Source organism: Cibotium barometz, chromosome 48 (assembly GCF_041138505.1).
Source record: "Cibotium barometz isolate CiBa-2024 chromosome 48, ASM4113850v1, whole genome shotgun sequence".
Lineage (NCBI taxonomy): Eukaryota > Viridiplantae > Streptophyta > Polypodiopsida > Cyatheales > Cibotiaceae > Cibotium > Cibotium barometz.
This window is the reverse complement of record NC_141093.1, coordinates 44,944,201-44,969,396: the sequence shown is the minus strand read 5'-3', so window position 1 is coordinate 44,969,396 and position 25,196 is coordinate 44,944,201. Positions and strand designations below refer to the sequence as shown.

The 25,196-nt window shown below is 46.3% G+C and overlaps 1 protein-coding gene across 1 annotated transcript in view; it reads left to right on the top strand.

Moving 5' to 3' along the window:
• Positions 1-2,061: 2,061 nt before the first annotated feature.
• Positions 2,062-25,196, top strand: part of OVA2 (tRNA synthetase class I (I, L, M and V) family protein) — a 153,054-nt gene continuing 129,919 nt past the window's right edge. Inside the window, exons 1-2 of the mRNA XM_086785876.1 lie at positions 2,062-2,517; positions 2,643-2,859. Of these exons, the coding sequence (XP_086642002.1) occupies positions 2,431-2,517; positions 2,643-2,859 (304 nt within the window). The 5' untranslated portion in view covers positions 2,062-2,430. The remainder of the gene's footprint in view (positions 2,518-2,642; positions 2,860-25,196) is intronic.

Below are 25,196 nucleotides of genomic sequence, written 5' to 3'. Positions count from 1 at the left end.
CAATATGTACAATCATTTGGCACATGGAGAACAAAATAACCCATATAAAATAATAACAATAAGCCAAGATGATATAGACAAGATCCTCCATGTGTGAGATATGCACTGCTCATTACTTATCTCACAAACGTAAGCATATTAGTTGTTCCAATCAATTGCTATCACAACAATTAATCCCAATATTAAATGTTGATAGGCATAAACATAATATACACTCGTCACTTGTTACACTTCGATGAGAGTATCATTATACACATCATCTAGCATAGCATGTCTCACCACTTGTTTCACTTCAACAACACACAATCGTCAAGCATGGCACTACTTGTTACACTTTAATAACATACACCCGTCAAGCATGGTCTCAATAGTGAACCTCGCCATTAGAAGCCCAAGACCCTATGGTTACAATTTTGCTTGCACTGCATGTTTTATGCTATATATATATATATATATATATATATGTATGTATGTATGTATGTATGTATGTATGTATGTATGCATTGTGTGCATATAGATATGTAATTATGTGTGTGTGTGAGAGAGAGTGAGAGAGATAGATAGATATATACACACACACATTGTGTGCATATAGATATGTAATTATGTGTGTGTGTGTGAGAGAGAGAGAGTGTGAGAGAGAGATAGATATATACACACACACATTCATGTATCCCTTTCATATAGTGATGGAGCGAGCAGGGAGAGGGAAGCACCCAAATAGAAGTAATGCTTTAGGAGAGGTAGACTCAAACACAGGAAATAAGCAAGCTCCCAATGAGAGTTATCCATCCATTTCTAACCTAGGTTGGGGTGGGAAGTAATAATAGAATATATAGTGGTGCTTAGGAGCTTAGCTCAACTTGGGTAATAAGTAAGTTCTAAACAACAGTTATCCATCCATTTCTAATTTAGGTTGGGGTGGGTAGTAACAATAGAATTGATAGGACAATCTTGTTCATGGAATCGTTGCCATACATAACACCCTCCATTTGCATATTAAAAAGGGGTGGGGGGTGAGACAAACTCACATGTTAAGCTTTCTCCCAATCCATAGAAGAAATCTCATGATGACCAAAGCTTTTATGTCAAAGTGGATGGTGTGTTAGGGTCCATATAGTATGCTCTTGCTCAACCCAAGGGAATTCTCATGTGAAACTTGCATTAAAATCTACGAGTGCCACCCTTGTGTGTGAAACTTCCTACTTAAAATCTATGAGTACCACATTTGTGTGAAACTTCCTACTTAAAACCTATGAGGGACACACATGTGCGAAACTTACTACTTAAAATCTATGAGGGGCACACTTGTCATAAAGACTTTGCGCTTATATGTGAGAGAGAGTAACATGTTCCATATCATTAAAGAATCATACATTGCATATGACAACATAAGCAGAAAGAATGAATCTAGAAACCATACATAAATGCATAAAGTACACATGTGCGAAACTTACTACTTAAAATCTATGAGGGGCACACTTGTCATAAAGGCTTTGCACTTATATGTGAGAGAGAGTAACATGTTCCATATCATTAAAGAATCATACATTGCATATGACAACATAAGCAGAAAGAATGAATCTAGAAACCATACACAAATGCATAAAGTACCCAATTAAAACATAGCAACCTCAAATTCCCACTTAACAATGCAATACCCACGTCACTCTATGATCACATGATGTATAAGTTACATATATACACGTGGATTCAATTATACTCACGACATCTTCATGATAACATCATTGCACCATCCTTGGTTCTCATGAACATACATAGAATCACGACCATCCAATAAATCCCATACAAACACTTAGAAATGATGTATCAACACATATGAGACCTTTTGGCATTACCATGGACTTCGAAGAGTTACATAAACATTCACGCTCACATAAGGACAATGCTATACTTATTCATATATGTACAAAATGCTATGCACAAACACCTTTAACAATGAATGTCTATGTCCCATCAAGGTACTTGAGCAACCCTATGTATTTGTCAAACCAAGCCATAATTTTTCCCACAATATACTCCCCAAAGGGTTCTTCTTCTTGGCCTCAGAGTCTCGGAGAATTCCATTCAAGTCTTCAGACATGCTCTTGGAATTATCTCCTTCCGTGGAGCTTGAATCCAAGCTTGAGCTTTGTATTTATACTTGCTACTTCCTTATAACTAGACATTCCCTAACGTCTCTTGCGATGTAAGAGTCTCCATTGGCATCTACATTCGTGACACACATAGCGGGTTTAAACACTCCCCAATGGTCGCCTCTAGTGGTGGAGGTGTGTTGCCATATCCTTGCAATTTCAACTGAAGGGATCGAGTGGGAGAAGACCAAGGGAAGGGCAAGCCAATCCTCGGCTTCTTCCTGGACCACCATCCCCATCGTCATCTTCATCGTCGTCATCATCATCATCAGCAATGAGAGTTTCTTCTGCTGTGGACGCCAGGCTCGCTTCAATCTGCTGCAAGACCCTCTCCTGCTGTGCTCCCAGCCACCATTCTCAGGCAATTCTCAGATTCTGCATCATTTTTTGCCGTATATTGAATCTCAAACTTCTCCTCTTTAGGCCATTTTGTGCATCCATCCAAGCATCTGAGACATTTTTGTCCTCTGTGTGTGTTATGGATAGCTCCTTTGCTTTAGCCCTAGGGCAAACCTTGGGCAGAGACATTTGAAGCGGAGCCTTCCCTTCAAAGATAGCCAGAAGCACTTGCTCTATTCGAGCCAGTCGTTTCAAGACCTTTTCTGCGTGAGGTTCTGCTCTGGAAGCCAGTTTATATGTGAGCCTCGAGTCTCGAAGCGCCGGGCACGCGGTCCAGTCATGCTGGCCAAGAAAGGAGACAAAGGTAACGCCTCCTGTTACGTGCATCCTTATCAAAAACTGCTTCTCACCTGTGTTATTTGATATTTTTGAAATTCATCTGGATGGAAGAAAAATAGACCTAAAGTGGTCTCAAATTCTTTGAATGGCTTTCCTTTTGAAAAATATTTTAGTTCTTGTGTTTGAAGATCAATAGCCAATTGGACATAATAATATGAATGCTTCGACGTAAGCCAGGAGTTACTATTTGAGAGAAAGAAAGATGTTGATAATGTCCACAAAAGATCCGATGGGTCCATGAGACCAAAAAGATGTAAACTGGATGTCAAGACAACTTGAAAAAGGAAAAAAACTAGCTGTGGAAAGAAAAATAGGGCCAACGTACCAAGGTCTTGTATGCACTATAGAGTAGGAAGCAAAAGAACCTCATGTGTCCAGAATCGTCATGTGTTGTCCTCCTTATGAATTGAGTACGGCCTCAATATCCACTACCTGTGGTGATGTCTCTCTATGTCGCCGAAGCAAGTTCGGGATTTGGAGCTGGCGGGTGGAAGAGAGAGAGAGAGAGAGAGAGAGAGAGAGAGAGAGAGAATAAGCCCAAAGGGTTCTTCTTCTTGGTGTAACCAATGGTGCTCATCATGTGTCATCCTCCTCTACTACAGAATACATGGAGGAAATGTCCACCACTTGGGCAGGGCTGTTCTTTGGCTCTGGAGTATATCCTGAATCTGGAACTGACAGGAAGAGGGCTTAGATCTCAGAGGGCGAGGATGTCCAGCTCTCTCAAAGGATAATGCCTGATCTTGGATAACTCCACGTATACGGGATGCTAGCAAGTCTCGGGCCGGGTGGGTCGGGGGGGGGGGGGGGGGGGGTACTCTCCTAGTGAGCACATCGTGTCCCTTTGATGATATCTCGGTCCCCTTTGGGCCGAGAATTTGTCACACCCATCTTGTGGGGTCCAAAGAAGTCAGTGGTGGTGGATAGCTGAGTGGTATCCTGCCGATCCTGGCCTCTTGTCTGGGGCCTCAGGATAGCCTCTCTTTGATGACATAACTCTAACTAATAGAGGGGCATTTGCTATGAGAGAGAGAGAGAAAGAAAGAAAGATATATTAAGCATCTACTAAAGACCCAATGGGCGTATGAGACCAAAGTGATACAATAATGTCCATGGCATATCTCAACATGGAATGGAAAATAAAACAGAAACAAAACATAAACCTAGCTATCTCACTGGGGTGATACAAAACTGTCCATGGAAACTCATCATGGAATACTGAGAACATAGAAACATGAGAGAAGCATCAGCTCCCAGTAGATGGTATACCACTCTCCAAAATATCAAGCATGGGGCTAATGAGTATGGCCGAGAGGTTTTCCTCAGCTATGTCACGTGGAAAGGTAGCTTGATGGTGGTAGAGCATGTCCTGGATCTGGAGCTGATGAGGGGATCGTGGCCGATGGCTGGGGGCGTTGGGCACGTTGGAGTGCGGAGGCCCGGTCCAAGGTAACTCCTCTCAGGTGAGGTAGGTCCGGAGTAGCTCGAGGAGGGTCCACAAGATCCACTATATCGGTGTCCTCCACCTCTTGGGTTCGGAAAAAACTGGTGATGGTTGGTTGGCGAGGGAGGGGGTTGGGGTGTTTGGGGCCGAAGCTCTCTCAAGAAAGTGTCCCTGTGTTTGCGGAGCTCAAGCAGGAAGAGGCCTAGGCAACGTTGCTCCTGGAAGTCAATGATCTTGGAGAATGGACCAAATCCCTCACGACGTTTAGTGACAGACTCATAGAGGGCGAAGATGCTCCAAACCATGTCAGATGGGACTCCTATCTCCTGTACACGGTGTAGGAGGCGGGCTCGGGGTACAATATCAAAAGCTTTGCAAAAATCCACAAAGCAGCAGTAAATCCTCTGATGTCGTGCTCTACCCTCCTTGATGATGGCACGGAGGGTGAAGATGTGGTCAAGGGTAGAGTAGCTCCTCCGAAAGCCAGCCTGTCCTAAAGCTCTGCATCCCTGGCTCTCTGCAAATGAATCGAGCTTCGTCTCTAGCACTGATCCATAGAGTTTGGCCAATGTGTGATCATGATCGTCCTGTAATTATTAGGATCAAGTGGATATCCGGCTTTGAGGATGGGGGTGATGGTGTTGGTGGACCAAGAGGGTGGAAATCCGTCACAAAGGGCTCTATTGAACATGTAGGCTAGTAGTTGTGCCTGGGTATCATCTGCATGCGAGATGTACGTGAGTCCCTCATGATCTTGGGCTCGCCCATTATGTATTCTACAAATGGCCCGTGGGATGGGGATCTGGTGGTGGGGGTAGGGGTGGATGATGCAGGATATGATAGAGGGAGCGTGCATAAGAGTGCCATGTGTCCGGGCAGGTGATAGGTGTGGGGGGCGATGTTCTCGGAGTTTCCTCTAGGCCTCTTTGCAGTTCGGCCCTAAGAAAAGTCGGTATAACTTATCCTCTTTGCGAGCATAGAACTCCCGTTTCTTGTGTTGGGTGAGCCGTTGAGAAATCCGTTGTGCTTGGTGCTTCATGATTTGCCCAATCCATACCTCATGCTTAAGACGGGAGCGTGTGACCCGGCATTCGTCATCATACCAACAGTTATGGGGCATGGAACCACAAGGTGGCTTGGTGGTAGACCCCCGCATGCAAATGAAAGAAGTGGTGGCGGATGTGTGGAGTATGGTGGTGAGTTGTGATGTGAGGGTGGATAGGGGGACAGTAGGATCCACATCCTGGAGTTGGCGGTAGATGTGGTTGGAGTAAACAAGGTCAAGCTCGTGATCAAAAAGGACTTGGGTGTAATGTGAGATGGGGGGTGGTGGTGGAGGGACGGGTTGTGTGCAGATAAGAGTGAAAGAGAGGTAGGCATGGTTAGCTTCAAAGGGGGGTGGTGGGATGGAGAAGTCGGGGAGAAGGTGTGCCAAAGCCGGAGATCCCATAAGGTAGTCCACGGTGCTAGTACCTCTCGAGTGAGGGAAAGAGGTGAGAGCGTCGGAGGAGGGCCATTGGGACATCCTGTTATAGATAACGAGATTATGTGCAGCTCCCAGCCCTAAGAAATATCTCCCATACACCTTAACCTCCTCACGGTCCTGTGATGATCTCTGCAGCCCTGTGTCAGTGATGTCCAGCTCCTGTAGTCTGATAGGGTCGTCCAGATCGAGAGAGAGAGAGAGAGAGAGAGAGAGAGAGAGAGAAGAGAAAGAGATGTTATTAACATCTACTAAAGATCCAGTGGGTCCTTGAAACCAAAAGTGTTACATATGTTCCATGTGTAAACTCAAAAGGAAACATAAAAAGCCAAAGTAGATAGGCCCACATCCTGTTTGTACAATGAGTAATAAGGCTAGTGAAACCAGTCAGGCGCATCATGTCATCCTCTATGACCGCATACAGGGAGGCAATGTTGAATGTTGGTGGCGGTGCCCCTATATGTCATTTGAGTCATGGATCTTGAGGGCTGTATGTCTAGCTCTATGAAGGGACTGTGCCCAACCCTTGATAACTCCATGTGGGTGTCCCGTCTTAAGATCTCTCTGTTCCCTTAGATGTCGCGTGGGCTGAGTATCCATCAGTCACATGGAGGCACCAAAGAAGTCTGTGATGGATGTCTGAGTAGTATCATGATGATCCTGTCTCCCTGTCTGTACCCTCTGTATGTAAGTAGAGGCCCAAACATCTCTGATCTTGGTAGCGCATCACGTGGGTGAGAGGGCCAAATCTCTTCTTGAAGAGACACGGAAATTTTCCCCGTATCTCATAATACACTGAGTAGTGCTTCTCAGTCTATATCTCCTTGTGATCCATAGTCTGCATATCCTCGCCTCTTGCAGTATGTCCTTTGCAATCCCAGTTTCTATCTGAAGGCAGTGAGAGGACACCCTCAACTGACCATTGGAAATTCTCATGGCATGGGACATGTATCTGTGTAGGTTTCCAGGTTTCTCAATGAGACCATCCTTTGCGAGTCTCAAGAAGTGCTCTCTATAAAACTGCAGCTTTGTCGGAAGTTCTGGGAGTCTGGCGGAGACAGCCATGTCCCCCTCGTGTGAAGGTGAGCCAGGTCAAGAGGGATGCTGTGGTTGATCTCTTGCCGGAAGAAAGAGAGAGGGTTTAATGTCATCCCTAACGGATCACATGCCTAATCCTTTGGGGCCTCTAGTGTTTTTGAAACAGGTCTGAAATGTGCAGCCGTTGTTCACTAATCTGCCCTGTGAATCTCACTCGTGGTTAATTTACCAAGTCTTCTGTGAGGTAGCTTGATGATGAGATGCAAGTGGTCTCAGCATGTGAGAGACTAGAGCTGTGACTCGCGAGTGAGCTTGGCTAGGATCCCAGCTGGTGCCTTGATGTCTCCTTAGTATGGCTGTGTTGTCCTTTGGCCCGCTTGGTAAGCCTAACTTGCGGGTGTCAGGATACTATTGGGTATTTCGGAGTTAGTTGGTGTGAACAATCCTTATTAAAGTCTAGGTCAAAAGATAAGGCCTTATTAAAGTCTAGGTCAAAAGATAAGGCTTGATGCCTATAAAAGCATGTAATGGTTCTATCATAACATGGAGTATCATTTGAGTTGTGCAATCTCTCTCTCGAGCTTTGTCATCTCTCTCTCTCTCTCTCTCTCTCTCTCTCTCATGCAACTACAAGACTCTCTTGAGAGGGGGCTTGTACGGCTGAGTAAGTCTCAATGGGGGACACTGGTGCTTTTGTCGACGAAAAAGGACGGCACGATGTGCTTCTGTGTTAATACAAGGGCTTAAGCCTTAACAAACTCACAATTAAGAATGGGTATCCATTACCACGCATGGATGATCTCATGGATTGGTTTCGGGGAGCAAAGTACTTCACGAAAATTGATTTGAGGTCGGGGTATCATTAGATCAAGATCGATCTAAGGATGTACCGATGAAGACTGGTTTTCGTACTCGGTATAGTCACTATGATTTTTTGGTCTTGCCATTTGAATTGACAAATGCTCTAGTTACTTCCCAGCTGATGATGAATGATTTACTTCGTCCATATCTGGAAAAGTTTGTCGTGGTATTCCTTGATAACATACTTATTTATAGTAAGTCATTGCATGAGCATGTGTTGCATCTCAGGATTGTCTTGTAGATATTGAGACAAGAGAAGCTCTACGGAAAGGAATCCAAGTGCATCTTTTTCAAAACATAACTCTTTTATTTGGATCATATCATCACTCAGGATGGTATACGTGTTGACTTAGACAAAGTGAGAGGTTCTTGAGTGGCCGGTGCCGCGGACTATACAACATGTGAAATCCTTTTTGGCTTCTACTGGCTTCTTTCAGAAGTTTGTTTGAAATTATGCCAAGGTGGCTACACCATTGACATGACTCCTAAAGGGAGAGATGAAAAAGAAGGGCAAGAATTGTCCTTTGGTTATTTGGAATGAAGTCCTTAATAGGAGCTTTGAGGCTTTGAAAGAGTTGGTGACCACGGCACCTATGTTGCATTTAGTGGATCCTAGCAAGGCGTTTGTGGTAGAGATGGATGGTAGTGATTTTGCCACAAGGGCAGCTCTTTTCCATGATGGTTTGCCTGTTGCCTTTGAGAGCAAGAAGCCCATTGAGGCTGAGATGCAGGATGCAGGAGGACTTGATTTCAATCATCCATGCCTTGAAGAAGTGAGGACATAATCTTTACGGTTCCAAGTTTGTTGCGTGGACTGACCGTCATTCCTTAAAGTATATTTGTGACCAAGGCGATTTGTGCGGTCACAAAGCGAGGTGAGTTGAACTCATGCAAGAGTTTGATCTTGAGGTACGATATCGCAAGTTGTCTAGCAAACGGGTTGTAGATGCCCCTTAGTCGGATTTCAGAGGTTAATACCCTGTTGGTAGCTGAGATATCAATTGACCTCTATCCTTCTCTTCAGGGGCTTGGCTGTCACATGCGGAAGCGTTGGGTAGTCTTCTTTCAGCCCTAAGCATTGCATAGGAACACTTGACGCAAGAACAAGCAACATAGATAGAGAATAGAGAGAGAGAGATGGCTGTATTTTGAGTATATTCATATAGTACAAAAGGTACATGTTTTTTGGCAGCCATAGGCATGCCCCAAAAAGGTGGAAAACCCTATCCTACCTATGCTAATGTGACCCAAGCTTTGTAGAGAGTCAGATGATCTACTATGAGCAAAGCGATGCCTTTTATAGGCCTTAGAAGGGATAATAAACTGGCCGACCTGGTGTCGGCGAGGTCCATGGACATTCATAAATCATTCGCTACCGACACCATCAGACAGATACTCAATCTATTGGCCAACAGGGTCTTGATCCACTCACCACGCCTTCCATGCCTGTGATAGCTGCCACTGCTGCAAATAACATTTTATTTGCTGTAAATCAGGGATTAGCCATGCCCATCTGAATGCACATGACATCCCCTCCTGCTAATCTTGATGATGGGATTCCAACTTCTGACACTGGATGACTGTCATCATCCCCTGTCTCCACATATGGTCTCCCATATCTGTCATCCTTCCCTTCTTGGCAACCTTTTCATTGAAAACCTTCACACTCCGTCGTACCATCTCTCTCTCTCTCTCTCCTCCCCCCTTCTTTCTTTTTTCTCTCTCCTCTCACTCTCTCTTGCTATCTCTCTCCTTTCTACCAACTCTCTTTCTCTCTGTCTCTCTCCCTCCTACCATGTCTCTTTGCTACGACCCTTACACGCAGCAACACATGGTACCGTACACACTGATACGTAAGATTTACACGCCAGTAATGCGTGGGACACGAAGGTGTTATGGGAAAACCAATGGTGGCATATTATTGCACATCACTGCGACTCATGTAGAGTTGTGTGCCAAGTTTACTAAAAACATGTTGCCAAAAATTACCTGTAAACCACGGATCTCTATTCGACACAATGGATTCTGGCAAGCCATGTAATCTAAACACATTGGCAATAAATAATTATGCTACTTGCAAAGCTTCAACTTTGTTCGTAGTACACGGATGTGTGGGATTTACATGCTAGTAATGCGTGGAACACGTGGGAATTAAGAAAACCATTGAGCTCATTAAACGTTTCCATTGGTGAGTGGCCACAATTAAAGAAACATATTAATCATTATGTGACACATTGTTTATAGTGTCAGGTTACTGAATTCAAAAGTGTGAAGTTGCCCGGATCATTACATCCGCTACCTATAGCAAACAGGAAATGGCAGAGTATTTCTATGGATTTCATTATGGGTTTACCCAGAACGAGAAAAGATTATAATGCTATCTTTGTTATTGTGGATAGATTATCTAAGATGGTACATTTTGTTCCTATTGTGAGCAAATAATTCCACTACTTGCGGAGCTTCAACGTGTTTAGATTACATGGCTTGCTAGAATCCTTTGTGTCGGACAGAGATCCGCAGTTTACAATTAATTTTTGGCAACATGTTTTTAGTAAACTTGGCACGCATCTCTGCATGAGTAGCGGTGATCATCCACAGATTGATTGGTCAGACCGAGCGTCTAAACCAAATCTTGGAGGATATTTTAATAGCTTATGTCGGATAATGACAGACTGTTTGGGAAAAGTATTTACCTTTATTGGAGTTTGCGTATAATTTGTGCAAGCATTCCTCTGCAAACTTTTCTCCATTTGAATTGAATTATGGGTATGATGCCAGGTACAATTAGATTACCTTAGAAGACACCGAGTGTAGCTGAGTTTCTGTCTCAGATGCAGTTAAATTTAGCTTGAGCTCGAGATTATATCTGTCTGGCTATGGATCGAGCAGTTAAGTATGCTAATCCCAAGCGGATAGCTCATTCTTTTCAAGAGGGGGAGAAAGTGTTTCTACTTGTTCCTCGGAGGATTGAGACGCTTCGTGCGGGTATATCTACTAAGTTTTTGCCTAGATATTGTGGGCCATGGAAGATTTTGAAACGAATCGGAGAAGTGGCTTATAAGTTAGACTTACCACAAGACTATCGTGTCCACCCAATATTTCATGTGAGTCGATTGAAGTGTTATCTTCATGACGGTGATAATTTAGTTGATGGTATGATTTTTTAATTGGGAAAAGATGCCGTCCTATGTGGGGATTATGTAAAGAAGTGTAGCCAGTGCCAAGTGAGTAAGGCTGATCGCCTTAGGCATGGTGGTTTACTTCATCCTCTAGAGATACTAGAGGCCAAGTGGCAAAGTATCTCAAACCACCATGCCTGAGGCTGATTGCCTTAGGCATGGTGGTTTACTTCATCCTCTAGAGATACACGACGCCAAGTGGTAAAGTATCTCAATGGATTTTATTGTTGGGTTACCTGAATGGATCGGAGACATGATGTTATATGGGTAGTCGTGGAGGCTGACGAAGATGGCTAGGCTTCTCACAACATGGCCTACGACTAAGAGCCATAAACTAACTGCTTATCTCGTAGAATAGTTATACAAGCTTTATGGTTTTGCCTAAAGAGATTGTTAGTGATCGTAACCCTAAGTTCACTAGAGGATTTTGGTGAGCGGTACTCGCTAAATTGGAAACTAGGTAAAGCAAGGTTTTCTCTGATCGTCCAAAGAGTGATGGTCAAATTGAGCGTACTAATCAGACTTTGGAGAACATTAATGGAAGCTATGGAGACTTGAAGCAAAACATGGCTATGGCATTTGATGAACAAAGAGAGAGAGAGAGAGAGAGAGAGAGAGAGAGAGAGAGAGAGAGAGAGAGAATGTTCAAAGAGAGAGAGATTGCATAACTCAATGATGTGACTTGTGTTTTGATTATTCAATTAAGTACACAATGCTTTTATAGGCTTAGAGCCTCTCTTGTATGACATCATTGCTTAGGTCATTACGGGTATACTATCTAAATATTTTAGTGATCGACTCTAAGAGTGGGTTAACACACACATACACATGTAGCCCTTTGAGAGGCTATTCGCACACCTTATCTTTTTGTACTTGGATAAGGTTTGTTCTCCAACACCTCTCCCCACGCATTATCCTAGTACACACCTCATTTGGATAAATCTATGCCTATGACATAGTTTCACTAGAAGTTGTGTATGGAGTAGAGTACAATGGTAGTCAAGGCACCTTGTATGTAGTAGACCTTTAAAAGGCCCATGAGTCTTCATACTCTACAAAGTTTGCATCTTCTTGGGGGGTTTCTTCTTCTTCCTGTGTGACACTGGTCTGTGCTTTCTTGTGAATTCAGTCATAGTATCTCGTAATTCACAAAGGTTGCTGCATTCCAAGGGCTAGGACAGCCAAGGGGAAGTCCTCCAGCCAAGGTGAAAAGTGCAGGTCCAGAACCAGTCTTTATTTTCAGATTGTTCTAATAAAACAAATACACCATTCGTAGTGGGGGCCCTACAGAGGGTATTCGGGACCCCATACTGTGTCCTCTTCTCTCTCTCAGAGACAGATTCGTGAGGTTCTCCGCTGACATGTCACACTTCCATCATAGAGGCATAACATTTACTCCACCATTTGATCGGTTCTGGCCGAGGTGGGTATCGACATTAGCTGATCACAACATATCTCACTCTACACAGGATCATTTGTTGATCACATGTACTGTCACATGTTTTCATTTTACTTTTTCTTTCAGTTTTCCATGGCTCAGTATACCCATGGTATACCATTGTATTACTTTTGGTCTCATAGGCCCTTGGGGTCTTCCGAAGACGTTAATATAACTGTCTTTCTTTCTCTCTCTCTCTATTCTCTGCACATCTTCTTCTATGTTGTGCGTTGTATTCATCGTGAGTGATTGCTGAATTCTGAGCATTGAAGTTACCGATTCTTCCACCAAGCTTCCGCATGTTACATTGGTATCAGAGCCTTCTTCAAGTGTGAAGATTTAGCCAGAAAACTAGAAAAAACGAAAGATTATTTTTTTTCTTGCTTATGTGGTTGGTTTCTACACTCCGGCGGACCACCCCTTTCAGTGTGACTCTTGTCCCTAGAAGGATGGTTGGTTTTTAGTCTCCGGAAGCCTTCGAAAGTCTCCCACACGCATAGTGGATGGTTGGATTATGCTCCAGAAAGCAATGCTTTTTCTTGCTATGGCGAGCTTTGACAAAGAGAGAACAACGAGCTTCGAAACAAAGTGCACCAGGCAGTCCTTCGAGGGTGGCCAACATGAGTGTGCAGGACATGTTCTAGTAGATAATGCAAGCAATCGCAGAACACAGCACCAAATTGGAAAAGTAGGAGGCGCAGATCTTAGCCTTGGAAGAGCGCACCCGTTTTCCAGCCGCTTTTCTCCGTCTCCTCTTTCCTCTCCTTCCGTTTTTCAGATCCCGACAGCAGACCCTCTACCGAATGACCCTTTTGAACGGTTACGAGCATAGCCGGGTTCGACGCTCGAGTTGCAGATGCGAGCAATGGAGATTTGAATGATAGAAGACTGCGCAGCAGTATCTCGTGCTTTTGCACAAGACGACGCCAAGCAATGCGTGGAACATGAAAGATATCTTGTGGCTTTGGACGGAAGAATGACACCAATGGCTTCCTCCAGTCATTTTCTCGAGAAAATGAGATTTAGTAAGTATAATGGTAAACTCGACCACACAACTCTTTATTCTTGGTTGCATCAATTTGAAGCTTATTTTGCTGCGATACTGACAGAGTGATCTTGGCTAGTTGGTACTTGGAAGGTGTGGCCATTTCTTGGTGGACCGAGTGGGCTCATGCCCACACGAGATTAGGTGTGGCAGATTATGTTTGGGATGAGTTTTGTCCTCAACCTTAAGCGGCGGTTTCTACTGCCCCATTACCTTGAGTGACTCGAAGATGATCTTAGGGGGGTGCGTCAAAACGCGCAATTAGTCCTCCTGTTTGCGAATAAGATTTTGAACTTATGTTTGCAATCGGGTATATTTGACAAGGACAAGAAAGGGCAGTTCCTTTATGGTCTTGACACGCAAATCCAGTGGAGGGTGCATATGTTTAGGCCAGCCATCTTTGAGGATGCACTCTCACCTGCGCAGAGTGCTGAAATGAACCAAAATGGTGGAAAGCCCAAGACTTCTTAGCTTGCTACTTCCAAGGCAACCGCCTCAGGAAAAAAGGCTAGAACTAGACGGGGTGTTCCCCAGGATAGAGCACGGGAGCCTCTGGCTCCAAGAACTCGACCAATGTGCCCAAGCTTACTCTAGACCAGAAAGCTCAGGTAGGCAAGACCAGTGGGAAATTGAGTGTTGAGGAGACAGCTCAGTACAAGGAGGAGGGTAGGTGTTTCTTTTGTCACACAAAAGGACACACTTCTCAGGATTGTCCAAAGGAGATTACCACTCCATAGACAACCACCCTAGCCTCCACGGCTTCCGTGGTGAGCCCACCTCCCCACAGACCCCAACAGTTGTCCCTAGTTCTTCAGATCCTAGTGCTTCGGTTGGTGCAATTGTTAGCTTGGAGCTCGAAGATAAGTAGAAGGGCGCCCAAGACCAGGAGTATGAGTGCAATGAATTGCTCAAGACCTTTGGCTACGTAGGTGGCCAGAGAGTTGTCGTTTTGTTTGACAGCGGCTCCACAGAGGATGTGGTCACCGAACAGGCCGCTTGGCGAGCCCGTTTCGTCCCGACTTGGGCAGACAAGAAAGTTGAGGGTTTTAGCACATGAATGACAACGAGCATCAAGTTTGAAGCTCAAGGTGCTAAACTAGTGATTCAGGGCATAGAGTTTGTGTGAGATTTTATGGTTGCCCCTCTTGTAGGAGTAGATATAATTTTGGGAATTTAGTTCCAGGCTCTACCCAGATATCGATTGGGATAGGCACTCTTTTCGGATTATCTGGAGTGTGTCCAAAGCCCCAGTGACCATTAAGTGTGAGCTTGGAATCCCGAACTTTCCTCTCATAAGCCACTTGCTGGCTAAACGAGAAATTAGGGAAGGAACACAATGTGCGATGATATACATCCAAACTGCCTAGATGGTGGCCAGTGCTTCAGAGAAGTACCAGGCTCTTCGTGACAAGTTCTAGGAGATTTTTCTTCAGGACAATCTCCCTCCCTAGCTTCCCCTGTCTAGATTGGAGGACCACAAGATAGACCTCCTCCTAGGCTTGGATCGCTCGAGTAAGTTTCCATACCGTGTGTTCAAGGCAATGGAATCGGAGTTGGACCGCCAACTCCAAGAACTGTTGCAATCTGGTTTCATATGCGTAAGTGTGTCACCTTTTGCAGCACCGATCATGTTTGTCAGGAATAAAGATGGTTCTTGATTGTGTGTCGATTATCCTGCATTCAATAAGCTGACTATCAAGAGTAAGTTCTCGATGCCTTGGATTATATTCTCAAGAGGCTGGAGCCAAGATGTTTTCGAAACTATATTTGAAGAGTGGGTACCACCAGGTGAGGATTGTTGAGGGAGACATCTGAAAGAGTGCACAGAGTGGAAGCAAATAAGCACTAGAGTGTACTGAGTAGAGAGTGCAAGAGAGAGAGAGAGAGAGAGAGAGAGAGAGAGAGAGAGAGAGAGAGAGAGAGAGAGAGAGAGAGAGAGATATGGAGCACCTATGCTGAATATACTGAAGTGATAAAGTCCCAAGCAAGAGACAGAAATAGTCTCATAAGTGAGGGAGCAAAAGAAAGACTAGGCAAGATGGAAAAGTAAGAGGCCAGCCCACCTATTTATAGGTAGGAAGGGCTGGCCGGCTGGACATGATAAAGCTGGCCGATTGGGAAAATACATCCAGGCTAGGAAAAATCCTAGAAAAATATACAAATAAGGGGTGGCCAACCCACAACCAAGGGCCATGAAAAAGGGACCAAAAGGACACCAAACATGGGCAGAAACTGGGGATGAATGCGCTAACATCCTCTCTCAGCACTAGATGCTGAACATACTTTGAGAAGCCGAAGATGAGGAGCCAAGGAAGCCTGAGAAACCGGCTTGGGAACAAATCTGCAGCATTCTCTGCTGAAGGACAATACTCCAAACGCAAATCTCCAGCAAAAGAACCCATTCACGAACATAGTGATACTGTATCTCAATGTGTTTCGTACGAGCATGAAACACAGGGTTCTTAGTGATGGCGATGCAACTTTGATCGTCACACCAAAGAAGAGTAGATCCGGTAGGAGGACAGCCAAGCTCCTCCAGTAATCTCCGCAACCAAATTGCCTCACATGCAGCATAACAAACCGCACGATACTCCGTCTCTGTAGAGGAAAGCGCCATAGTAGGCTGCTTTTTACGGCTCCATGAAATGGCTCTAGACCCAAGTGAAAAAACACAACCAGTGGTCGAACGTCGAGTATCTGGATCTCCAGCCCAATCTGAATCAGACCATCCAAGAAGAGTGCATCCTTGGCAATAGAAGATGCCAAAGTCCAGAGTGCCACGCAAGTACCGAAGAACTATGAGAGGACACCGCCAATGCTGCTGACAAGGTTTGGATGAGAAAGAACTCAATAAGCTGATTGCGAAACATACGTCCAATTGGGAGTAGGCCAACCAAACCAAACAACCGACGAGAACCCGATACTGTCCTTGATTAATCCCTGGAGAAGCATCAAGTAGAGAAAGCTTCTCACTAGTATCCATAGGAGAAGATACTGGTTTGCATCCACTCATCTGAAATCTGTCAAGAATCTCTCGTGTGTACTTCTGTTGAGAGAAAAAAATGCCCTTCGGGGTCTGCCAAATCTCAAAGCCAAGAAAATAATGCAGAAGACCAAGATCCGTCATCTCAAACTTTGTCTCCAAAGCATCCATGACTGAACGGATCCGCACATAATAAGAACATGTAAAGATGAGGTCATCAACATAGACCACAATGATAACAATCAACCCCCACTCAAGGAGGATATAAAGGCTCGAATCTGCATGAGAATGGTGTAGGCCGAGCTTCTGAAAGAACTCATCAATCTGCTGGTACCAAGCCCGCGGAGCCTGCTTCAGGCCATATAAAGCTTTCTTCAGCCAGTGCACTTGATCCTGTTTGCCTGGAACAACAAATGCCGGCGGTGATCAACATAAACCTCTTGTGTAAGCTCTCCATTGAGGAAAGCCGACTTGGCGTCCATCTGGAATACGGGCCATCTATGATGTCCTACAAGAGCAAGAACGGTGCGAATGGTAGTCATCCGGGCTGTCGGAGCGAAGGTCTCATCGAAGTCGACTCCAGGGCGCTGAGCATAACCCTTAGCAACTGACCTCGCCTTGTGCTTGTCCAAGCTGCCATCAGCTCCGAACTTCGATTTGAAAATCTAGCGCACACTAATCACCTTACGCTGCAGTGGCCTAGGCACCAAAATCCAAGTGCCATTCCGTTCAATAGCATCCAGCTCTGCCTGCATAGCACGACGCCAAGGCTCATGTAAAAGAGCCTTGTCCACAGAAGTGGGATTAGAAGGACCATGAATGATAAAGGACATGTTGCCCTTGTGAATTTGTTTCCCTGAAACGTTGGAAGATCGCCTGAGAGAACCAGGAGGAGGAGCACAAGGAAGCTCATGTAACCCAGAATCACGAACTGTCTGATAGTACCATCCAGGTACAGATCTGCTCGGACTTGCTGGAGGAGGAGCAGAGTCATCATCATCTGACCGAGAATCCACAGCTCGAGGTGTAACAGAAGTAGAGGGAGGAGGCAGAGGCGGAGGAAGCTCACCACCCACCCTCTGAAGATGTAGGAGTCTCGTTGAACACCACATCACGGCTCACAACAACTTTGCCGATCCTGAGGATCATAAAGACGATATGCCTTGGACACAGTGCTGTATCCGAGAAAAGTCATGCGTTGAGACTTCGAGTCCAACTTGGAGCGATGCTCCTTTTGGCACATGAACATATGCCGAACAACCAAATATCCGGAAATGAACAAGAGAGGGCTTCTCACCATGGAAAGCCTCATATGGAGTTTTATCTGGAAGAGCAGTAGTAGGAGACCTGTTCTGAATGTAGACAGCAGTAGATGCCGCCTCAGCCCAAAAACGTCAGGTAATGATGAATGCTCAAGCATAGCACAGGCCATCTCCATAATGGTCCTATTCTTCCTCTATGCAACTCCATTGTGTGATGGAGTATATGTTGTAGTAAGCTGTCTCCGAATGCCATGGGTCTTGCAATATTATTGAAACTCTTGGGATGTAAACTCACCCCCTTTGTTGGTCCCGAGAGCCTTGACCGAGGAACCGGTCTCTTTTTCCATCTCAACTCTCCAATCACAAAAGTGCTGAATAGCCTCATCCTTGGTCTTTAGAAAGAAAGCCCAAGTATATGTGGAGAAGTCATCCTGGTCTTTAGAAAGAAAGCCCAAGTATATCTGGAGAAGTCATCCACCATCACGAGCATGTATGCCTTACTCAAAGACGCGGTACTCATAGGACCACATAAGTCTGCATGAACAAGAGCAAGTGATGTCGAAGATCTGTGTGTCGCCTCCTTCGGAAAGGCGGCTCGGTGTTGCTTCCCTTGTAAACAAGAGGAGCAAACAGAAGATGGAGCCTTGATGATCGGTAAACCCTCAACCAACCCATCCTTCGAAGCTTGCTGTAGAAGTTGATAGCTTAAATGTCCAAACCGAGCATGCCAAAGAGCAGAAGAAGAACTAGAAGAAAACAGAGTGGTCAACTTGTACAGACCACTATCTTGGACTCCCTGAGCCAAGATGCTACCAGTCTCCTTATCACGAATGGTAATCTCATAACGAGAGAAGATCACCTCTGCACCCTGAGTTGTAAGAGCACTCACTGACAAAAGGTTAAATGCCAAATCTGGAATGTACAGAACGTCAGAGAAGTATCTCATGTCCTCGAAAGAGCGGAAGATGGGGATGGTGCCATGTCCATGCACTGGCACGGAAGAAGACTCACCCAAAGTGATCTCGCCTGTCCTGGGAGTGAAGTCCTCCAACCAATCTCGATGGGGTGTCATGTGAGTAGTAGCACTACTATCCACAATCCACGACCGCGACTGAGAAGTCACAAAAGCAAGTATACGACGAGTACTTGTTAATAGAAGAATACCATCATCCTTCTTGGTCTGAGACACTGCTGTAGGGGAAGAGTTCTTTGCTTCTTCATCCTGCTTCTTCTTGTGACATTGGGAGATTTATGACCCTTCTTGCCACAATAATGACACTCAATGTCCTTGTTTTTAGAAGATTTGCTTTTGTCTTTATCCTTGTCGTTATCCTTGGAGTTCTTGTCAGAACCCCCTTTCCCTTTCTTCTGTTGATTCTTCAATTTATCTCGCGCAACCAAAGCTCCATCAGAACCACTAGAGGTGCCAGTTCGCTCCTCAAAGCAAGACTCAATCTGCATAATATGGAGGGGAGAACTTCCTCCCAAGTAACTGGAACAAGACGAGGAGAAGAAACAAGAGACCTAAAATAAGCATCAAACCTCTTTGGAAGTTTGGAGAGAAGCCGAATAGCCATATCCTCTGTAGAGATATCCTTGCCACAAACAGCAAGCTCGTCCCGGAGATCTTTCATCTTCGAGATGAAAGCAGATAAAGATGGAAAGGCAGAAGATGACAATTTCATAAGCTTCCTTTCCAACGCCAAAATCCGACCCAGAGACTTAATCTCGTAGAGATCTGCAAATGCCTTCCAAACTTCATGTGCAGCATCTGCTGTATGCACATGAGAGAGAACATAATCATGACAATTCAACATCAGAAAGGAGAAAAAGACGCTGATCATTCGCTAGCCAAATATCAATCTGTGCCTGAGTCACACCACCGGAAGCAAGGGTGGGAGGGGTGGTCCTGTCTAGTTTTATACACCAGGGCCTTTGTTGTGGGTGTGCCCGCCCTTATGAGGTGTTTTCCCATTTTTCCCCACTCTCCGTATTTTTCCCCTATTTTTTCCCATTTTTCTGAGGCTTGGGAGGGCTGCCAGAGGGTGCCAGGAGTAGTACAGTGCTGGCCGACTGGATGTTTATCAGTCGTGGGCACTCTTACTGCTGGCCGACTGGTTTTGATCAGGTTTTGGCACCAGATAGCTGGCCGACTGCATTTATGCAGTCGTGGACTTCTTTTATCAGTCGTGGGCTTCTCTTATGTTGGCCGACTGCCCTCTAGGGGAGTATATATAGGTCCTCAGCCCCCATACCTCATTTGTATCATTCCTCGGGATCTTCTTGTGTATATAGAGCAGAGTTACACGCCTACATCTGTCTCTCTCTTGTGCTGTTTTTCTGCCTGCGTTTTTGCTCTTGTGTTCCCAGATTTGGTCATCATCTCCGCTGCATATTTTGACATGGTATCAGAGCCCTAGGCTCTAGATAGGTCTTGGGATTTGTGTGAGCAAGAGGGGGCTGTTTTGTGGCTGATTGGTGGACTGTTTTGGACTGTTCGGGAAGAGGAGAAGCAAGAGGAAGGCGGGTTGATTTGCTGGACAGCCACTTGCAGGTATCAGTTCTTCTTTGTTCCCACCCACCCACCCTTTTCAGAGTACATCCCCGCTATGGCAGATCTGTTTGAGATGGCCGAGAGACACGTGAAGATTCCGACTCTCCCCACGTTCCCGGTGGACCGTCAGTTGGACGGGAGCAACTACGGCATATGGAAGGTGATGATGGAATCCATTCTGGAGTCCTACGATCTCGCCGATTTCGTCGTTGTTGGTGTTCCACGGCCGGAAGTAGAGGAAGGGGAGTTACCGTCAACCCGAAAGGACCGGGAGGCCCAGACGCAGATGTGGGATCGCGTCAACGCCAGGGTCCGTTCGTTTATTTTCCTCAACTGCACACCGCAGGTAATCAATCATGTAAAGCATATGACGCTGGCCAGAGGTATATGGCAGCATTTGGCCTCACTTTACAACAGGGTATCGCCCATGAAGAGGATTTCCTTGGAAGTACAGATGCGGGTTATGAGCCCTGCAAAGTCGTCGACGATGCGGGAGGATATTAACAAGCTGCAGGCTCTTCAGCAGGAAGTTCTTCAGGCTGGGAAGGAGATATCGTCAGAGGACATGGCCATCACGTTGCTGTCACAGTTGCCCTCTTCGTACTCAGCATTTTACTCCTCTTTGATTACCAGTGGCAGGCTCAGCACCATCACGTGGGAGGAGCTTGTGCCCATGGTCATGGACCAGGAGGAACGATTCACGAACCCTCCTCAGGGTGGAGGTTCGGAGGCCTTTACTGGCCAACGGTCGAAAGGCCGTAACTCGGGCAAGGGGAAGGCTTCATCGGAGAAGTCTTCTGAGAAGATGTCCGACGCTGACCGCGAGAAACTAAAGGCAGAGAGGGCCTATAATGATTGTGGCGAGAAAGGCCACTACTGGAGGCAGTGTCCCAAGCGGAAGACCGAGAAGGGTGAAGACTCCTCAGCAATCACGAAGACTCCGGCTTTTGTGCACCTGGAGGTGATGGACACCGATGTTTCATTTTCTTCAGGCAGGGAGGAGATTGGAGGACTCTCCGCAACGGATACTCGGGAGTGGATTCTCGATAGTGGTGCTTCCAGGCACATGACTCCTTCCCGTTCCGGTTTACAGGATCTCTGCAGGCTTTCTGGTCATATTCTTACTGGGGATACGTCCACTATCCCAGTTCACAGTGAGGGCAGGATGGAGATAGTTCCCGATGGCAGAGGGGGGAAGCATTCCTCCCAGGTGTTGTATGTTCCGGCACTTGGTTTTCATCTGTTGTCAGTGCATCAGGTTTGCGAGACTGGCGTACGGGTGGAGTTTGATGAGCATTTTGTTGCTCTCCGGGACAAAGCAACAGGCCAAGTGGTTTGGGAAGGTGGAGTGGAGAATGGAGTCTACAGGCTTTCAGCACTCTCTCTCCCAGGTCCTCAAGATTGTGATGAGTGGCAGTGTGGTAATAGCTACTCCGGTGTGGATACGCTGCAGGTGTGGGCTTTCCGAGACCAGATGGTGGATAGCTTGCCAGTAGATGGCAGCAGTTGGCAGGAACTTTCCAGTACTGAGGTTGGTAGTTCTTGTGTTCGTGAGTCAGAGGAAGCTGAACAGGTCACTTATGCTCTGATGTCTCATCGTGTTCGGGACATAGAACCTCCAGTTGTTCAGGATGTTCTTTCCACGGAGACCTTTCGGAAAGCCAGGCAGGTGACAGGTGATTACTTGCAGAAGGAGGTGGTTTCTCCAGGCTTTGTGGTTTCGGATTCAGAGGGGGTGGTTGACAGGTTTCATCAGGTTTCCAGGACTTGCTTGTGCACCGTAACAGGTGTTGATCCTTGTGAGCAGTGTGATGTCTCTGTGACTCAGAAGCTGTATGGTTCATTGATCTGGTTGATGGACACCGGATTGGACGGGAGCTTCCTGATGAGGCAGTTGAGCTCTTGGTTGCAGATGTCTCTTTGTGAGGCAGGATTGCGTTTCCTGTGGTTTCTGCGGCATGCGAAGGATCATGGACTCTTGTACACAGGAGGGGGATTGTTGGATGGAGTTCGACTCCACGGTTGGAGTGACTCGGTTTGGGGAGGAGATCCGGACACGAGGAGATATACTTATGCCCCAGGAGCAGTTTTACGGAGCAGGAGGAGGTTACATTGCAGGTTTGGGCTTCCACTGGAGGAACCCATGGTCATCCAGAGGCACTTTGTTCGTGAACAGATCGTTGCTGATGACATCTTGCTGGAGTTCTGTTCGACGGAGGACAGTACGGTGGACCTCTTCACGAAGTCGCTCTCTCAGGACTTGCTCAGGCGGCACCCCAGGTCCCAGTGGTTGGTTACACAGCCAGGAGCTGAGAGGGGGTGTTAGAAGTCATCTCCTGTCTAGTTTTATACACCAGGGCCTTTGTTGTGGGTGTGCCCGCCCTTATGAGGTGTTTTCCCATTTTTCCCCACTCTCCGTATTTTTCCCCTATTTTTTCCCATTTTTCTGAGGCTTGGGAGGGCTGCCAGAGGGTGCCAGGAGCAGTACAGTGCTGGCCGACTGGATGTTTATCAGTCGTGGGCACTCTTACTGCTGGCCGACTGGTTTTGATCAGGTTTTGGCACCAGATAGCTGGCCGACTGCATTTATGCAGTCGTGGACTTCTTTTATCAGTCGCGGGCTTCTCTTATGCTGGCCGACTGCCCTCTAGGGGAGTATATATAGGTCCTCAGCCCCCATACCTCATTTGTATCATTCCTCGGGATCTTCTTGTGTATATAGAGCAGAGTTACACGCCTACATCTGTCTCTCTCTTGTGCTGTTTTTCTGCCTGCGTTTTTGCTCTTGTGTTCCCAGATTTGGTCATCATCTCCGCTGCATATTCTGACAGCATTGGCAGGTGTAACAAGCCAATCCTAGAGATCTATGCCACGCAAGGCTGATTTCACCTTCACCTTCCACAAAGTATAGTTGGAACCATCCAACTTTGCAGACTTAGAGAACATATGAAGTGTAGTCGAGGCAGCCATCACAAAAGCTTGGGCTCAATCTCAGAAATATGCACAATCTCGGAAGGAGTGTCCACCACAGGTACCAAGGTTGCCACCAAAGCCCGAACCACCACAATACCCCCTCTGCAAAAGGGAATGTCCACTGAAGAGGAAAATGCAGCCACCTAGTTCCAAACTCCAAGTAGAAGAAAACACTGATGAGAAATTACCTTCAGGCTGTAAGCGATGAAGCCAAAGTGAAGGGAAAGCAATCAGCAGCAGCTGTCCAGAAAACGCAGCATCCAGAGGGTTGCAAATCTGAGAAAAACGCAGAGGTGAAGGGGCTGTAGATAGGGCACAATCTGGGGCAGCATATGGAATCGCTGAACCGGGAGCAATGATACCATGAAAGAGTGCACAGAGCGGAAGCAAATAAGCACTAGAGTGTGCTGAGTAGAGAGTGCAAGAGAGAGAGAGAGAGTGTGCTGAATATACTGAAGTCATACAGTCCCAAGCAAGAGACAAAAATAGTCTCATAAGTGAGGGAGCAAAAGAAAGGCTAGGCAAGATGGAAAAGTGAGAGGCCAGCCCACCTATCTATAGGTAGGTAGGGCTGGCCGACTGGACATGCTAATATTGGCTGATTGGACATGATAAAGCTGGCCGACTGGGAAAATACATCTAGGTTGGGAAAAATCCCAAAAAAAATATATAAATAAGTGTTGGGGTAAAGGCGTTATGCCCACCCTTATAGTGTGTACAAGCGCATAAGTTAAGTACATAGTACACTTAGTACTTTTAATGTACTAAGTGCACTATGTGTACTAGTGCAAATATACATGTGCGATAGGGGAGTCACACACTCACACTTGATGAGTTGACTTATCCCCACATCTCTCTCTCTCTCCCTTCTTCTCTGTGTATGTCTCCCACATGAAACCCTAACTCTAATCTCCCTTCAACTGGTATCAGAGCTATGGCGATTGCAACTGCAGCATTTGCTTGAAGAAGCAGGGGTGCGTGCCCACAGGCATTTTTGACGCCAACAGCAAGTGCCACCGGTTTCACCTCTGTAGCCTTCGCTTCACACACCTCCAGTGCAGGGCAGCAAAATTGACGGCTCTAGATGTCGTATTTGTAGGCTCCCATTGCAAGAGAAGGAAGTGCAAGAAGCGAGGCAGGAAGTTACCGCGGCTGAGCTCGTGCGCTTGCAGCAAACCATTGGGCGTCAGCGCCTGGCCACAAGAGGGAGTTGCAGGCGGCAACGCGTTGGGCGTTAGATGGCTGGCTACTAGGCGGAGGCGGCGAAGAGCTGCGTGTGCAGAACTAGCGCACGCAAGCGTTGGGCGGATACGCGCATGCAGGTTGGCGGGCGGCGCTCAGCTCATCGCGTGTAGCGCTGTCAAGGTGTAACGAAGGGCACGCTTACGTGTCCCCATGAAGGCCCGTCGCGTGTAGCGCTAGCCACTAGGCGGAGGCGGCGTCAACGAACATGCCCCGTCGCGTGTAGCGAAGCGATTGCACCCCAGCAGCAGCACTGGCTCAAACGTCATCGCTGGGCAGTACAGGAGCGCATGTGTGTCATCGCTGGGCAGTTCAGGAGCGCATGTGTGTCATCGCTGGGCAGTACAGGCGTTTGCAAGCTTGGCCAGCTGTAAGCGACGTTGGTGTCTTGGCAGGCCGTGAAGCGCAGAGCTCCTCAACTATTGCTCACCTGCACAGCAGCAGCATCATCAGCACGACGCCCCCAACACCCCCCTTTTTCTTGCAGCAGAAAATTCAGAGGTATTTGCCTTCAATTTGTTTTTGGGATTTGCAATTGAGCAGGTATAATCATCAACTAAGCAGGTACAAGTCCAAATTGCTCAGATTTTGAGCAAAATTGGCAACAATTAGGTGACATTGGTCACATTCCGCGTCAATGGGCAGGAAATTGGATGTCAAAATTTGGGGCTTTTGATGTAATTGTGCCATTGGGCATTCATACATGCTGTATGATGTGAGCAATCTCACATTTGGGGCAAAATTGCAAGAAATTGGAGTGCAAATCAAAGGGCTTTTGTGCTGATTGGGTTGATTTGCAT